At 41.8% G+C, this 19,927-nt stretch overlaps 1 protein-coding gene across 3 annotated transcripts in view; it reads left to right on the top strand.

Annotated features, from left to right (window-relative positions):
* Positions 1 to 19,927, top strand: part of LOC110535119 (amyloid-beta A4 precursor protein-binding family A member 1) — a 132,005-nt gene that overhangs the window by 96,413 nt on the left and 15,665 nt on the right. For all 3 annotated transcript variants that reach the window (XM_036936392.1, XM_036936393.1, XM_036936391.1), the window contains exon 6: positions 98 to 243. In XM_036936392.1, coding sequence (XP_036792287.1) covers positions 98 to 243 — 146 coding nt within the window. The remainder of the gene's footprint in view (positions 1 to 97; positions 244 to 19,927) is intronic.

Genomic DNA, 19,927 nt, shown 5'->3' with positions numbered 1-19,927 from the left:
ATTCGCAGCTCAAGCCTCCGCAATGTTTTCAAAACTCCTCCCCCTCCACCCCCTCTCTCTTCCCCAACTCTACTCCCCCTATCGCCTCCTCCCCCAGTCCCAGGTCCGTGTGACCCAGAGGACCTGATCGATGGGATCATATTTGCTGCTAACTACCTGGGCTCCACCCAGCTGCTGTCTGACAAGACGCCCTCAAAGAACGTCCGTATGATGCAGGCCCAGGAGGCCGTCAGCCACATCAAGGTGAGGAGAGACACAGCTCTATACTGTAGGCCAGATACAGATCTCATCTACAATACACAGCTCTATATTGTAGACCAGATACAGATCTCATCTACAATACACAGCTCTATACTGTAGACCAGACACAGATCTCATCTACAATACACAGCTCTATACTGTAGACCAGACACAGATCTCATCTACAATACACAGCTCTATACTGTAGACCAGACACAGATCTCATCTACAATACACAGCTCTATACTGTAGACCAGATACAGATCTCATCTACAATACACAGCTCTATACTGTAGACCAGACACAGATCTCATCTACAATACACAGCTCTATACTGTAGACCAGACACAGATCTCATCTACAATACACAGCTCTATACTGTAGACCAGACACAGATCTCATCTACAATACACAGCTCTATACTGTAGGCCAGACACAGATCTCATCTACAATACACAGCTCTATACTGTAGAATGTATAGAGAGGCCGTCAGCCTCTTCAAGTTGAAGAGAGAGACAGATTAAATGTTGTATTCTTTAATTATGTGGTTGAATATGCTGGGTTGACCCTGGTGGACAGTAGACAAGTACACATGACTGTTTTAAACCATCAGCAGTTTAATACTGACTAAATATTTTATTTTATTTATTTATTTAACCTTTATTTAACTAGGCAAGTCAGTTAAGAACAAATTCTTATTTTCAATGACGGCCTAGGAACAGTGGGTTAACTGGCCTAGGAACAGTGGGTTAACTGGCCTAGGAACAGTGGGTTAACTGGCCTAGGAACAGTGGGTTAACTGGTCTAGGAACAGTGGGTTAACTGGTCTAGGAACAGTGGGTTAACTGGTCTAGGAACAGTGGGTTAACTGCCTGTTCAGGCTATATGAAATACTGCTTTAGGAACGTATCACTCACAAGTGATTTATGCATAGTCACTTTAATAACTCTACCTACATGCACATATTACCTCAATTACCTCGACTAACTGGTACTCCCACACATTGACTCTGTACTGGTACCCAGTCTATACTGTAGTCTATGCTGTTGTCTATATACTGTAGTCTATATACTGTAGTCCTGTAGTCTATACTGTAGTCATGTAGTCTATATTGTAGTTATGTAGTTTATATTGTAGTCCTGTAGTCTATGCTGTAGTCTATAATGTAGTCATGTAGTCTATACTGTAGTTCTGTAGTCTATACTGTAGTCATGTAGTCTATATTATAGTCCTGTAGTCTATACTGTAGTCCTGTAGTATATACTGTAGTCATGTAGTCTATGATGTAGTCTATACTGTAGTCTATACTGTAGTCTTGTAGTCTATACTGTAGTCTATACTGTAGTCTTGTAGTCTATACTGTAGTCCTGTAGTATATACTGTAGTCATGTAGTCTATGATGTAGTCTATACTGTAGTCTTGTAGTCTATACTGTAGTCTATACTGTAGTCCTGTAGTCTATACTGTAGTCCTGTAGTCTATACTGTAGTCTATACTGTAGTCTTGTAGTCTATACTGTAGTCCTGTAGTATATACTGTAGTCATGTAGTCTATGATGTAGTCTATACTGTAGTCTTGTAGTCTATTCTGTAGTCTATACTGTAGTACTGTAGTCTATACTGTAGTCTATACTGTAGTCCTGTAGTCTATACTGCAGTCCTGTAGTATATACTGTAGTCATGTAGTCTATACTGTAGTCCTGTAGTCTATACTGTAGTCCTGTAGTCTATACTGCAGTCCTGTAGTCTATAATGCAGTCCTGTAGTCTATACTGTAGTCTTGTAGTCTATACTGTAGTCTATACTGTAGTCTTGTAGTCTATACTGTAGTCCTGTAGTATATACTGTAGTCATGTAGTCTATGATGTAGTCTATACTGTAGTCTTGTAGTCTATACTGTAGTCTATACTGTAGTCCTGTAGTCTATACTGTAGTCTTGTAGTTTATACTGTAGTCTATACTGTAGTCTATACTGTAGACCTGTAGTCTATACTGTAGTCTTGTAGTCTATACTGTAGTCCTGTAGTCTATACTGTAGTCTATACTGTAGTCTATACTGTAGTCCTGTAGTCTATACTGTAGTCTATACTGCAGTCCTGTAGTCTATACTGTAGTCCTGTAGTCTATACTGTAGTCCTGTAGTCTATACTATAGTCCTGTAGTCTATACTGTAGTCTATGCTGTAGTCCTGTAGTCTATACTGTAGTCTATACTGTAGTCCTGTAGTCTATACTGTAGTACTGTAGTCTATACTGTAGTCTATACTGTAGTTATGTAGTCTATACTGTAGTCTATACTGTAGTCCTGTAGTCTATACTGTAGTCCTGTAGTATATACTGTAGTCTATACTGTAGTCTATACTGTAGTTATGTAGTCTATACTGTAGTCTATACTGTAGTCCTGTAGTCTATACTGCAGTCCTGTAGTCTATACTGCAGTCCTGTAGTCTATACAGTAGTCTATACTATAGTCCTGTAGTCTATACTGTAGTCTATACTGTAGTCTATACTGTAGTCCTGTAGTCTATACTGTAGTCCTGTAGTCTATACTGTAGTCTATACTGTAGTCTATACTGTAGTCTATACTGTAGTCCTGTAGTCTATACTGTAGTCCAGTAGTCTATACTGTAGTCCTGTAGTCTATACTGTAGTCTATACTGTAGTCTATACTGTAGTTATGTAGTCTATACTGTAGTCTATACTGTAGTCCTGTAGTCTATACTGTAGTCCTGTAGTCTATACTGTAGTCCTGTAGTCTATACTGTAGTCTATACTGTAGTCTTGTAGTCTATACTGTAGTCCTGTAGCATATACTGTAGTCATGTAGTCTATGATGTAGTCTATACTGTAGTCTTGTAGTCTATACTGTAGTCTATACTGTAGTACTGTAGTCTATACTGTAGTCTATACTGTAGTCCTGTAGTCTATACTGCAGTCCTGTAGTATATACTGTAGTCATGTAGTCTATGATGTAGTCTATACTGTAGTCCTGTAGTCTATACTGTAGTCCTGTAGTCTATACTGCAGTCCTGTAGTCTATACTGCAGTCCTGTAGTCTATACTGTAGTCTTGTAGTCTATACTGTAGTCTATACTGTAGTCTTGTAGTCTATACTTTAGTCCTGTAGTATATACTGTAGTCATGTAGTCTATGATGTAGTCTATACTGTAGTCTTGTAGTCTATACTGTAGTCCTGTAGTCTATACTGTAGTCTTGTAGTTTATACAGTAGTCTATACTGTAGTCTATACTGTAGTCCTGTAGTCTATACTGTAGTCCTGTAGTCTATACTGTAGTCCTGTAGTTTATTTCGTAGTCTATACTGTAGTCTATACTGTAGTCCTGTAGTCTATAATGTAGTCTATACTGCAGTCCTGTAGTCTATACTGTAGTCCTGTAGTCTATACTGTAGTCCTGTAGTCTATACTATAGTCCTGTAGTCTATACTGTAGTCCTGTAGTCTATACTGTAGTCTATACTGTAGTCTATACTGTAGTTATGTAGTCTATACTGTAGTCCTGTAGTCTATACTGTAGTACTGTAGTCTATACTGCAGTCCTGTAGTCTATACTGCAGTCCTGTAGTCTATACAGTAGTCTATACTATAGTCCTGTAGTCTATACTGTAGTCTATACTGTAGTCTATACTGTAGTCCTGTAGTCTATACTGTAGTCCTGTAGTCTATACTGTAGTCTATACTGTAGTCCTGTAGTCTATACTGTAGTCTTGTATTCTATACTGTAGTCTTGTATTCTATACTGTAGTCTAAACTGTAGTCATGTAGTCTATACTGTAGTCCTGTAGTCTATACTGTAGTCATGTAGTCTATACTGTAGTCTATACTGTAGTCTATACTGTAGTCTTGTAGTCTCTACTGTAGTCTATACTGTAGTCTATACTGTAGTCCTGTAGTCTATACTGTAGCCTATACTGTAGTCTATACTGTAGTCTTGTAGTCTATACTGTAATCTATACTGTAGTCTATACTGTAGTCCTGTTGTCTATGCTGTAGTCTTGTAGTTTATACTGTAGTCATGTAGTCTATACTGTAGTCTATACTGTAGTCCTGTAGTCTATACTGTAGTCCTGTAGTCTATACTATAGTCCTGTAGTCTATACTGTAGTCCTGTAGTCTATACTGTAGTCATGTAGTCTATACCGTAGTCTATACTGTAGTCCTGTAGTCTAAACTGTAGTCCTGTAGTCTATACTGTAGTCCTGTAGTCTATACTGTAGTCTATACTGTAGTCTTGTAGTCTATACTGTAGTCCTGTAGTCTAAACTGTAGTCCTGTAGTCTATACTGTAGTCTATGCTGTAGTCCTGTAGTCTATACTGTAGTCTATACTGTAGTCTATACTGTAGTCCTGTAGTCTATACTGTAGTCTATACTGTAGTCCTGTAGTCTAAACTGTAGTCCTGTAGTCTATACTGTAGTCCTGTAGTCTATACTGTAGTCCTGTAGTCTATACTGTAGTCTATACTGTAGTCTTGTAGTCTATACTGTAGTCCTGTAGTCTACACTGTAGTCCTGTAGTATATACTGTAGTCCTGTAGTCTATACTGTAGTCCTGTAGTCTATACTGTAGTCTTGTAGTCTAAACTGTAGTCCTGTGGTCTATACTGTAGTCATGTAGTCTATACTGTAGTCTATACTGTAGTCCTGTAGTCTATACTGTAGTCCTGTAGTCTATACTGTAGTCTTGTAGTCTAAACTGTAGTCCTGTGGTCTATACTGTAGTCCTGTAGTCTATACTGTAGTCCTGTAGTCTAAACTGTAGTCCTGTAGTCTATACTGTAGTCCTGTGGTCTATACTGTAGTCATGTAGTCTATACTGTAGTCTATACTGTAGTCCTGTAGTCTATACTGTAGTCTATACTGTAGTCCTGTAGTCTATACTGTAGTCCTGTAGTCTATACTGTAGTCCTCTAGTCTATACTGTAGTCCTGTAGTCTAAACTGTAGTCCTGTGGTCTATACTGTAGTCCTGTAGTCTATACTGTAGTCCTGTAGTCTAAACTGTAGTCCTGTAGTCTATACTGTAGTCCTGTGGTCTATACTGTAGTCATGTAGTCTATACTGTAGTCTATACTGTAGTCCTGTAGTCTATACTGTAGTCTATACTGTAGTCCTGTAGTATATACTGTAGTCCTGTAGTCTATACTGTAGTCCTGTAGTCTAAACTGTAGTCCTGTAGTCTATACTGTAGTCCTGTGGTCTATACTGTAGTCATGTAGTCTATACTGTAGTCTATACTGTAGTCCTGTAGTCTATACTGTAGTCTATACTGTAGTCCTGTAGTCTATACTGTAGTCCTGTAGTCTATACTGTAGTCCTGTAGTCTATACTGTAGTCCTGTAGTCTAAACTGTAGTCCTGTGGTCTATACTGTAGTCCTGTAGTCTATACTATAGTCCTGTAATATATACCTTGCACACCTTGACAATGTTCTCTGTTTTCACTCCTGTTCTCATCACAGCATCTCTGTGCCTTCTACTAGAGGGGTTCTGTTCTAGTATTTAAATAGCATCCTTCCTATATGAGGTTTAATACTGTAGACTATATACTCAAGATTACAATTCAGCAGACACTTCTTTCCCCATGTAATTAAATAGATAAATAGATGACTAGAATTAGAACTATAACTAATCATTTCAAGTGAGCCACCTGCTGGATAAAATATAACACAACACATACTGAATGGCAAATTAGTTGCACCAGTCAATAGATGTTGGAACTTTAGACACACACACGCACGCACGCACGCACGCACGCACGCACACACACACACACACACACACACACACACACTGCCTGAGCCCTGAGTCCTGCTTCAGTCTAACCCATTCTCCTGTACGTGCGTTGGTTCCAAGCAGACGGCCCAGAAATTAGCCAAAAACAAGATGAAGGTGCGGTACTCCCCATTGATTGGCTGTTCAGTGTTTCCGTTATGTTTGCCTGCATCTGTCTGTGTTTACGTCCCTAATGGTACCCTATTCCCTACATATTACACTACTTTAGACCAGGGTCAATAGGACTCTGGCACCCTATTCCCTTTATAGTGCACTACTTTAGACCAGGGTCAATAGGACTCTGGCACCTTATTCCCTACATATTACACTACTTTAGACCAGGGTCAATAGGACTCTGGCACTTTATTCCCTACATAGTGCACTACTTTAGACCAGGGTCAATAGGACTCTGGCACCCTATTCCCTTTATAGTACACTACTTTAGACCAGGGTCAATAGGACTCTGGCACCTTATTCCATACATATTACACTACTTTAGACCAGGGTCAATAGGACTCTGGCACCTTATTCCCTACATATTACACTACTTTTGACCAGGGTCAATAGGACTCTGGCACCCTATTCCCTTTATATTACACTACTTTTGACCAGGGTCAATAGGACTCTGGCACCTTATTCCCTACATATTACACTACTTTAGACCAGGGTCAATAGGACTCTGGCACCTTATTCCCTACATATTACACTACTTTTGACCAGGGTCAATAGGACTCTGGCACCCTATTCCCTTTATAGTACACTACTTTAGACCAGGGTCAATAGGACTCTGGCACCTTATTCCCTACATATTACACTACTTTAGACCAGGGTCAATAGGACTCTGGCACCCTATTCCCTTTATATTACACTACTTTAGACCAGGGTCAATAGGACTCTGGCACCTTTATTCCCTACATATTACACTACTTTAGACCAGGGTCAATAGGACTCTGGCACCCTATTCCCTTTATAGTACACTACTTTAGACCAGGGTCAATAGGACTCTGGCACCTTATTCCCTTTATAGTGCACTACTTTTGACCAGGGTCAATAGGACTCTGGCACCTTATTCCCTACATAGTGCACTACTTTAGACCAGGGTCTATAGGACTCTGGCACCTTATTCCCTACATAGTGCACTACTTTAGACCAGGGTCTATAGGACTCTGGCACCTTATTCCCTTTATAGTACACTACTTTTGACCAGGGTCAATAGGACTCTGGCACCTTATTCCTTACATAGTGCACTACTTTAGACCAGGGTCTATAGGACTCTGGCACCTTATTCCCTACATATTACACTACTTTAGACCAGGGTCAATAGGACTCTGGCACCCTATTCCCTTTATATTACACTACTTTAGACCAGGGTCAATAGGACTCTGGCATCTTATTCCCTACATATTACACTACTTTAGACCAGGGTCAATAGGACTCTGGCACCTTATTCCCTACATATTACACTACTTTAGACCAGGGTCAATAGGACTCTGGCACCTTATTCCCTACATATTACACTACTTTAGACCAGGGTCAATAGGACTCTGGCACCTTATTCCCTACATATTACACTACTTTAGACCAGGGTCAATAGGACTCTGGCACCCTATTCCCTTTATAGTACACTACTTTAGACCAGGGTCAATAGGACTCTGGCACCTTATTCCCTTTATAGTGCACTACTTTAGACCAGGGTCAATAGGACTCTGGCACCTTATTCCCTTTATAGTGCACTACTTTAGACCAGGGTCAATAGGACTCTGGCACCTTATTCCCTTTATAGTGCACTACTTTAGACCAGGGTCAATAGGACTCTGGCTCCTTATTCCATTTATAGTACACTACTTTAGACCAGGGTCAATAGGACTCTGGCACCTTATTCCCTACATAGTGCACTACTTTAGACCAGGGTCTATAGGACTCTGGCACCTTATTCCCTACATATTACACTACTTTAGACCAGGGTCAATAGGACTCTGGCACCCTATTCCCTTTATATTACACTACTTTAGACCAGGGTCAATAGGACTCTGGCATCTTATTCCCTACATATTACACTACTTTAGACCAGGGTCAATAGGACTCTGGCACCTTATTCCCTACACATTACACTACTTTAGACCAGGGTCAATAGGACTCTGGCACCTTATTCCCTACATATTACACTACTTTAGACCAGGGTCAATAGGACTCTGGCACCTTATTCCCTACATATTACACTACTTTAGACCAGGGTCAATAGGACTCTGGCACCTTATTCCCTTTATAGTGCACTACTTTAGACCAGGGTCAATAGGACTCTGGCACCTTATTCCCTTTATAGTGCACTACTTTAGACCAGGGTCAATAGGACTCTGGCACCTTATTCCCTACATAGTGCACTACTTTAGACCAGGGTCAATAGGACTCTGGCACCGTATTCCCTTTATAGTGCACTACTTTAGACCAGGGTCAATAGGACTCTGGCACCTTATTCCCTTTATAGTGCACTACTTTAGACCAGGGTCAATAGGACTCTGGCACCCTATTCCCTTTATATTACACTACTTTAGACCAGGGTCAATAGGACTCTGGCACCTTTATTCCCTACATATTACACTACTTTAGACCAGGGTCAATAGGACTCTGGCACCCTATTCCCTTTATAGTACACTACTTTAGACCAGGGTCAATAGGACTCTGGCACCTTATTCCCTACATAGTGCACTACTTTAGACCAGGGTCTATAGGACTCTGGCACCTTATTCCTTACATAGTGCACTACTTTAGACCAGGGTCTATAGGACTCTGGCACCTTATTCCCTACATATTACACTACTTTAGACCAGGGTCAATAGGACTCTGGCACCCTATTCCCTTTATATTACACTACTTTAGACCAGGGTCAATAGGACTCTGGCATCTTATTCCCTACATATTACACTACTTTAGACCAGGGTCAATAGGACTCTGGCACCTTATTCCCTACATATTACACTACTTTAGACCAGGGTCAATAGGACTCTGGCACCTTATTCCCTACATATTACACTACTTTAGACCAGGGTCAATAGGACTCTGGCACCTTATTCCCTACATATTACACTACTTTAGACCAGGGTCAATAGGACTCTGGCACCCTATTCCCTTTATAGTACACTACTTTAGACCAGGGTCAATAGGACTCTGGCACCTTATTCCCTTTATAGTGCACTACTTTAGACCAGGGTCAATAGGACTCTGGCACCTTATTCCCTTTATAGTGCACTACTTTAGACCAGGGTCAATAGGACTCTGGCACCTTATTCCCTTTATAGTGCACTACTTTAGACCAGGGTCAATAGGACTCTGGCTCCTTATTCCATTTATAGTACACTACTTTAGACCAGGGTCAATAGGACTCTGGCACCTTATTCCCTACATAGTGCACTACTTTAGACCAGGGTCTATAGGACTCTGGCACCTTATTCCCTACATATTACACTACTTTAGACCAGGGTCAATAGGACTCTGGCACCCTATTCCCTTTATATTACACTACTTTAGAACAGGGTCAATAGGACTCTGGCATCTTATTCCCTACATATTACACTACTTTAGACCAGGGTCAATAGGACTCTGGCACCTTATTCCCTACACATTACACTACTTTAGACCAGGATCAATAGGACTCTGGCACCTTATTCCCTACATATTACACTACTTTAGACCAGGGTCAATAGGACTCTGGCACCTTATTCCCTACATATTACACTACTTTAGACCAGGGTCAATAGGACTCTGGCACCTTATTCCCTTTATAGTGCACTACTTTAGACCAGGGTCAATAGGACTCTGGCACCTTATTCCCTTTATAGTGCACTACTTTAGACCAGGGTCAATAGGACTCTGGCACCTTATTCCCTACATAGTGCACTACTTTAGACCAGGGTCAATAGGACTCTGGCACCTTATTCCCTTTATAGTGCACTACTTTAGACCAGGGTCAATAGGACTCTGGCACCTTATTCCCTTTATAGTGCACTACTTTAGACCAGGGTCAATAGGACTCTGGCACCTTATTCCCTTTATAGTACACTACTTTTGACCAGGGTCAATAGGACTCTGGCACCTTATTCCCTACATATTACACTACTTTAGACCAGGGTCAATAGGACTCTGGCACTTTATTCCCTACATAGTGCACTACTTTAGACCAGGGTCAATAGGACTCTGGCACCCTATTCCCTTTATAGTACACTACTTTAGACCAGGGTCAATAGGACTCTGGCACCTTATTCCATACATATTACACTACTTTAGACCAGGGTCAATAGGACTCTGGCACCTTATTCCCTACATATTACACTACTTTTGACCAGGGTCAATAGGACTCTGGCACCCTATTCCCTTTATATTACACTACTTTTGACCAGGGTCAATAGGACTCTGGCACCCTATTCCCTTTATAGTACACTACTTTAGACCAGGGTCAATAGGACTCTGGCACCTTATTCCCTTTATAGTGCACTACTTTTGACCAGGGTCAATAGGACTCTGGCACCTTATTCCCTACATAGTGCACTACTTTAGACCAGGGTCTATAGGACTCTGGCACCTTATTCCCTACATAGTGCACTACTTTAGACCAGGGTCTATAGGACTCTGGCACCTTATTCCCTTTATAGTACACTACTTTTGACCAGGGTCAATAGGACTCTGGCACCTTATTCCTTACATAGTGCACTACTTTAGACTAGGGTCTATAGGACTCTGGCACCTTATTCCCTACATATTACACTACTTTAGACCAGGGTCAATAGGACTCTGGCACCCTATTCCCTTTATATTACACTACTTTAGACCAGGGTCAATAGGACTCTGGCATCTTATTCCCTACATATTACACTACTTTAGACCAGGGTCAATAGGACTCTGGCACCTTATTCCCTACATATTACACTACTTTAGACCAGGGTCAATAGGACTCTGGCACCTTATTCCCTACATATTACACTACTTTAGACCAGGGTCAATAGGACTCTGGCACCTTATTCCCTACATATTACACTACTTTAGACCAGGGTCAATAGGACTCTGGCACCCTATTCCCTTTATAGTACACTACTTTAGACCAGGGTCAATAGGACTCTGGCACCTTATTCCCTTTATAGTGCACTACTTTAGACCAGGGTCAATAGGACTCTGGCACCTTATTCCCTTTATAGTGCACTACTTTAGACCAGGGTCAATAGGACTCTGGCACCTTATTCCCTTTATAGTGCACTACTTTAGACCAGGGTCAATAGGACTCTGGCTCCTTATTCCATTTATAGTACACTACTTTAGACCAGGGTCAATAGGACTCTGGCACCTTATTCCCTACATAGTGCACTACTTTAGACCAGGGTCTATAGGACTCTGGCACCTTATTCCCTACATATTACACTACTTTAGACCAGGGTCAATAGGACTCTGGCACCCTATTCCCTTTATATTACACTACTTTAGACCAGGGTCAATAGGACTCTGGCATCTTATTCCCTACATATTACACTACTTTAGACCAGGGTCAATAGGACTCTGGCACCTTATTCCCTACACATTACACTACTTTAGACCAGGGTCAATAGGACTCTGGCACCTTATTCCCTACATATTACACTACTTTAGACCAGGGTCAATAGGACTCTGGCACCTTATTCCCTACATATTACACTACTTTAGACCAGGGTCAATAGGACTCTGGCACCTTATTCCCTTTATAGTGCACTACTTTAGACCAGGGTCAATAGGACTCTGGCACCTTATTCCCTTTATAGTGCACTACTTTAGACCAGGGTCAATAGGACTCTGGCACCTTATTCCCTACATAGTGCACTACTTTAGACCAGGGTCAATAGGACTCTGGCACCGTATTCCCTTTATAGTGCACTACTTTAGACCAGGGTCAATAGGACTCTGGCACCTTATTCCCTTTATAGTGCACTACTTTAGACCAGGGTCAATAGGACTCTGGCACCCTATTCCCTTTATATTACACTACTTTAGACCAGGGTCAATAGGACTCTGGCACCTTTATTCCCTACATATTACACTACTTTAGACCAGGGTCAATAGGACTCTGGCACCCTATTCCCTTTATAGTACACTACTTTAGACCAGGGTCAATAGGACTCTGGCACCTTATTCCCTACATAGTGCACTACTTTAGACCAGGGTCTATAGGACTCTGGCACCTTATTCCTTACATAGTGCACTACTTTAGACCAGGGTCTATAGGACTCTGGCACCTTATTCCCTACATATTACACTACTTTAGACCAGGGTCAATAGGACTCTGGCACCCTATTCCCTTTATATTACACTACTTTAGACCAGGGTCAATAGGACTCTGGCATCTTATTCCCTACATATTACACTACTTTAGACCAGGGTCAATAGGACTCTGGCACCTTATTCCCTACATATTACACTACTTTAGACCAGGGTCAATAGGACTCTGGCACCTTATTCCCTACATATTACACTACTTTAGACCAGGGTCAATAGGACTCTGGCACCTTATTCCCTACATATTACACTACTTTAGACCAGGGTCAATAGGACTCTGGCACCCTATTCCCTTTATAGTACACTACTTTAGACCAGGGTCAATAGGACTCTGGCACCTTATTCCCTTTATAGTGCACTACTTTAGACCAGGGTCAATAGGACTCTGGCACCTTATTCCCTTTATAGTGCACTACTTTAGACCAGGGTCAATAGGACTCTGGCACCTTATTCCCTTTATAGTGCACTACTTTAGACCAGGGTCAATAGGACTCTGGCTCCTTATTCCATTTATAGTACACTACTTTAGACCAGGGTCAATAGGACTCTGGCACCTTATTCCCTACATAGTGCACTACTTTAGACCAGGGTCTATAGGACTCTGGCACCTTATTCCCTACATATTACACTACTTTAGACCAGGGTCAATAGGACTCTGGCACCCTATTCCCTTTATATTACACTACTTTAGAACAGGGTCAATAGGACTCTGGCATCTTATTCCCTACATATTACACTACTTTAGACCAGGGTCAATAGGACTCTGGCACCTTATTCCCTACACATTACACTACTTTAGACCAGGATCAATAGGACTCTGGCACCTTATTCCCTACATATTACACTACTTTAGACCAGGGTCAATAGGACTCTGGCACCTTATTCCCTACATATTACACTACTTTAGACCAGGGTCAATAGGACTCTGGCACCTTATTCCCTTTATAGTGCACTACTTTAGACCAGGGTCAATAGGACTCTGGCACCTTATTCCCTTTATAGTGCACTACTTTAGACCAGGGTCAATAGGACTCTGGCACCTTATTCCCTACATAGTGCACTACTTTAGACCAGGGTCAATAGGACTCTGGCACCTTATTCCCTTTATAGTGCACTACTTTAGACCAGGGTCAATAGGACTCTGGCACCTTATTCCCTTTATAGTGCACTACTTTAGACCAGGGTCAATAGGACTCTGGCACCTTATTCCCTTTATAGTGCACTACTTTAGACCAGGGTCAATAGGACTCTGGCACCTTATTCCCTTTATAGTGCACTACTTTAGACCAGGGTCAATAGGACTCTGGCACCTTATTCCCTTTATAGTGCACTACTTTAGACCAGGGTCAATAGGACTCTGGCTCCTTATTCCCTTTATAGTACACTACTTTAGACCAGGGTCAATAGGACTCTGGCACCTTATTCCCTACAAATTACACTACTTTAGACCAGGGTCAATAGGACTCTGGCACCCTATTCCCTTTATAGAACACTACTTTAGACCAGGGTCAATAGGACTCTGGCTCCTTATTCCCTACATATTACACTACTTTAGACCAGGGTCAATAGGACTCTGGCACCCTATTCCCTTTATAGTACACTACTTTTGACCAGGGTCAATAGGACTCTGGCACCTTATTCCCTACATATTACACTACTTTAGACCAGGGTCAATAGGACTCTGGCACCTTATTCCCTACATATTACACTACTTTTGACCAGGGTCAATAGGACTCTGGCACCTTATTCCCTACATATTACACTACTTTAGACCAGGGTCAATAGGACTCTGGCACCTTATTCCCTACATATTACACTACTTTAGACCAGGGTCAATAGGACTCTGGCACCTTATTCCCTACATATTACACTACTTTAGACCAGGGTCAATAGGACTCTGGCACCTTATTCCCTACATATTACACTACTTTAGACCAGGGTCAATAGGACTCTGGCACCCTATTCCCTTTATAGTGCAATACTTTAGACCAGGGTCAATAGGACTCTGGCTCCTTATTCCCTTTATAGTGCACTACTTTAGACCAGGGTCAATAGGACTCTGGCACCTTATTCCCTACATAGTGCACTACTTTAGACCAGGGTCAATAGGACTCTGGCACCTTATTCCCTTTATAGTGCACTACTTTAGACCAGGGTCAATAGGACTCTGGCACCTTATTCCCTTTATAGTGCACTACTTTAGACCAGGGTCAATAGGACTCTGGCACCCTATTCCCTTTATATTACACTACTTTAGACCAGGGTCAATAGGACTCTGGCACCTTTATTCCCTACATATTACACTACTTTAGACCAGGGTCAATAGGACTCTGGCACCCTATTCCCTTTATAGTACACTACTTTAGACCAGGGTCAATAGGACTCTGGCACCTTATTCCCTTTATAGTGCACTACTTTTGACCAGGGTCAATAGGACTCTGGCACCTTATTCCCTACATAGTGCACTACTTTAGACCAGGGTCTATAGGACTCTGGCACCTTATTCCCTACATAGTGCACTACTTTAGACCAGGGTCTATAGGACTCTGGCACCTTATTCCCTTTATAGTACACTACTTTTGACCAGGGTCAATAGGACTCTGGCACCTTATTCCTTACATAGTGCACTACTTTAGACCAGGGTCTATAGGACTCTGGCACCTTATTCCCTACATATTACACTACTTTAGACCAGGGTCAATAGGACTCTGGCACCCTATTCCCTTTATATTACACTACTTTAGACCAGGGTCAATAGGACTCTGGCATCTTATTCCCTACATATTACACTACTTTAGACCAGGGTCAATAGGACTCTGGCACCTTATTCCCTACATATTACACTACTTTAGACCAGGGTCAATAGGACTCTGGCACCTTATTCCCTACATATTACACTACTTTAGACCAGGGTCAATAGGACTCTGGCACCTTATTCCCTACATATTACACTACTTTAGACCAGGGTCAATAGGACTCTGGCACCCTATTCCCTTTATAGTACACTACTTTAGACCAGGGTCAATAGGACTCTGGCACCTTATTCCCTTTATAGTGCACTACTTTAGACCAGGGTCAATAGGACTCTGGCACCTTATTCCCTTTATAGTGCACTACTTTAGACCAGGGTCAATAGGACTCTGGCACCTTATTCCCTTTATAGTGCACTACTTTAGACCAGGGTCAATAGGACTCTGGCTCCTTATTCCATTTATAGTACACTACTTTAGACCAGGGTCAATAGGACTCTGGCACCTTATTCCCTACATAGTGCACTACTTTAGACCAGGGTCTATAGGACTCTGGCACCTTATTCCCTACATATTACACTACTTTAGACCAGGGTCAATAGGACTCTGGCACCCTATTCCCTTTATATTACACTACTTTAGAACAGGGTCAATAGGACTCTGGCATCTTATTCCCTACATATTACACTACTTTAGACCAGGGTCAATAGGACTCTGGCACCTTATTCCCTACACATTACACTACTTTAGACCAGGGTCAATAGGACTCTGGCACCTTATTCCCTACATATTACACTACTTTAGACCAGGGTCAATAGGACTCTGGCACCTTATTCCCTACATATTACACTACTTTAGACCAGGGTCAATAGGACTCTGGCACCTTATTCCCTTTATAGTGCACTACTTTAGACCAGGGTCAATAGGACTCTGGCACCTTATTCCCTTTATAGTGCACTACTTTAGACCAGGGTCAATAGGACTCTGGCACCTTATTCCCTACATAGTGCACTACTTTAGACCAGGGTCAATAGGACTCTGGCACCTTATTCCCTTTATAGTGCACTACTTTAGACCAGGGTCAATAGGACTCTGGCACCTTATTCCCTTTATAGTGCACTACTTTAGACCAGGGTCAATAGGACTCTGGCACCTTATTCCCTTTATAGTGCACTACTTTAGACCAGGGTCAATAGGACTCTGGCACCTTATTCCCTTTATAGTGCACTACTTTAGACCAGGGTCAATAGGACTCTGGCACCTTATTCCCTTTATAGTGCACTACTTTAGACCAGGGTCAATAGGACTCTGGCTCCTTATTCCCTTTATAGTACACTACTTTAGACCAGGGTCAATAGGACTCTGGCACCTTATTCCCTACATATTACACTACTTTAGACCAGGGTCAATAGGACTCTGGCACCCTATTCCCTTTATAGAACACTACTTTAGACCAGGGTCAATAGGACTCTGGCTCCTTATTCCCTACATATTACACTACTTTAGACCAGGGTCAATAGGACTCTGGCACCCTATTCCCTTTATAGTACACTACTTTTGACCAGGGTCAATAGGACTCTGGCACCTTATTCCCTACATATTACACTACTTTAGACCAGGGTCAATAGGACTCTGGCACCTTATTCCCTACATATTACACTACTTTTGACCAGGGTCAATAGGACTCTGGCACCTTATTCCCTACATATTACACTACTTTAGACCAGGGTCAATAGGACTCTGGCACCTTATTCCCTACATATTACACTACTTTAGACCAGGGTCAATAGGACTCTGGCACCCTATTCCCTTTATAGTGCAATACTTTAGACCAGGGTCAATAGGACTCTGGCACCCTATTCCCTTTATAGTACACTACTTTTGACCAGGGTCAATAGGACTCTGGCACCCTATTCCCTTTATAGTACACTACTTTTGACCAGGGTCAATAGGACTCTGGCACCCTATTCCCTTTATAGTGCACTACTTTAGACCAGGGTCAATAGGACTCTGGTACCCTATTCCCTACATATTACACTACTTTAGACCAGGGTCAATAGGACTCTGGTACCCTATTCCCTACATATTACACTACTTTAGACCAGGGTCAATAGGACTCTGGTACCCTATTCCCTACATATTACACTACTTTAGACCAGGGTCAATAGGACTCTGGTACCCTATTCCCTACATATTACACTACTTTAGACCAGGGTCAATAGGACTCTGGCACCTTATTCCCTACATATTACACTACTTTAGACCAGGGTCAATAGGACTCTGGCACCTTATTCCCTTTATAGTACACTACTTTAGACCAGGGTCAATAGGACTCTGGCACCTTATTCCCTTTATAGTGCACTACTTTAGACCAGGGTCAATAGGACTCTGGCACCCTATTCCCTTTATAGTACACTACTTTAGACCAGGGTCTATAGGACTCTGGCACCCTATTCCCTTTATAGTGCACTACTTTAGACCAGGGTCAATAGGACTCTGGCACCCTATTCCCTTTATATTACACTACTTTAGACCAGGGTCAATAGGACTCTGGCACCTTATTCCCTACATAGTACACTACTTTAGACCAGGGTCAATAGGACTCTGGCACCCTATTCCCTTTATAGTGCACTACTTTAGACCAGTGTCTATGGGCAGCTGTGCACTATGTAGGGAATAGGGAGCCAGTTGGGACTTAATCCTGTGTTGTTTCCCTTCTTTTATTTTACTCTGCATTCTCTGAATCCAGTTGATGTGTACTGTACATGTGTACTGTACATTGTCTGTTAAAATCCATCACCATTTTTCTGGTTCCACATGGGACATTCCCCCCGACTCCTCCCCCTGTAGAGTTTCTACAACATACTGACAGAACGACACGGACACATAGAGGTACGATGTAAAGACATAGTCATTTCTGGCTCCTGAGTGGCGCAGCGGTCTAAGGCACTGCATCTCACTGCTAGAGACGGCGCTACAGACACCCTGGTTCGAATCCAGGCTGTATCACAACCTGCAGTGATTGGGAGTCCCATAGGGGGGGGGCGCACAATTGGCCCAGCGTCGTCCGGTTTGGCCGGTGTAGGCCGTCATTGTAAAGAAGAATTTGTTCTTTAACTGACTTGCCTAGTTAAATAAAGGTTTAAATAAATACAATTGAAGCTTGGAAGAAGACCACTAGAATGTGCTGGATGCAGAAAATGGCCGCCCAGCCACGATTCCATTCTTCATACACGGTGAAGTTGTGTTGTATTTGAAGACATGTCTTGTTTTTCTCTGGCACAAGTTTCTCTATCGGTGTTGTGGTTTGCAACGATTGTAAGTCTGTTAACACTGTGAGTCCTGTGGTTAACATTACACACAGAAACCCTCTCTCTCTCCTTTCCAACCCACTAACTAGTCACACTAACCCCAAGGTTTCTCAACAGGTCCTGGGTACTCACAGGTTGTCATTACAACTAATCACTCCCATTACTGTAAAACCACTTAATGCAGTGGCCAAAAATACAGCATAACTACAGTATAGTGAGTGAAAGCCAGCTTCCACAGTGGGTCCCCAGGAGAGATGTTGAGAAACACTGTTAACTAGACTAGAGAGACTATACTGAACTAACACCAGTCTCTCTGCTACACTATACTGAACTAACACCAGTATCTCTGCTACCTATAGAGATTCTATACTGAACTAACACCAGTCTCTCAGCTACCTATAGAGACTATACTGAACTAACTAACACCAGTCTCTCTGCTACCTATAGAGACTATACTGAACTAACACCAGTCTCTCTGCTACATATAGAGATACTGAACTAACACCAGTCTCTCTGCTACCTATAGAGACTATACTGAACTAACACCAGTCTCTCTGCTACCTATAGAGATACTATACTGAACTAACACCAGTCTATCTGCTACCTATAGAGATACTATACTGAACTAACACCAGTCTCTCTGCTACCTATAGAGATACTATACTGAACTAACACCAGTCTCTCTGCTACCTATAGAGATACTATACTGAACTAACACCAGTCTCTCTGCTACCTATAGAGACTATACTGAACTAACACCAGTCTCTCTGCTACCTATAGAGATACTATACTGAACTAACACCACCATCTACTGAACTAACACCAGTCTCTCTGCTACCTATAGAGCTATACTGAACTAACACCAGTCTCTCTGCTACCTATAGAGACTATACTGAACTAACACCAGTCTCTCTGCTACCTATAGAGAGACTATACTGAACTAACACCAGTCTCTCTGCTACCTATAGAGATACTATACTGAACTAACACCAGTCTCTCTGCTACCCATAGAGAATATACTGCACTAACACCAGTCTCTCTGCTACCTATAGAGATATAGGTATATATATATATATATATATATATATATATATATATATATATATATATATATATATATATTACTGCTCTAATACTGGACTAACTCATCAGTACTGCTCTAATACTGAACTAACTCATCAGTACAGCTCTAATACTGGACTAACTCTCATCAGTACTGCTTTAATACTGTACTAACTCATCAGTACTGCTCTAATACTGGACTAACTCATCAGTACTGCTCTAATACTGTAGTAACTCATCAGTACTGCTCTAATACTGGACTAACTCATCAGTACTGCTCTAATACTGGACTAACTCTCATCAGTACTGCTCTAATACTGGACTAACTCATCAGTACTGCTCTTATACTGGACTAACTCATCAGCATTGCTCTAATACTGGACTAACTCATCAGTAATGCTCTAATACTGGACTAACTCATCAGTACTGCTCTAATACTGGACTAACTCATCAGTACTGCTCTAATACTGGACTAACTCATCAGTA

This window comes from Oncorhynchus mykiss, chromosome 11 (assembly GCF_013265735.2).
Source record: "Oncorhynchus mykiss isolate Arlee chromosome 11, USDA_OmykA_1.1, whole genome shotgun sequence".
Taxonomy (NCBI): Eukaryota; Metazoa; Chordata; class Actinopteri; order Salmoniformes; family Salmonidae; genus Oncorhynchus; species Oncorhynchus mykiss.
Note: the sequence above shows the minus strand (reverse complement) of the source record. Positions and strands in the feature narration are given on the sequence as shown.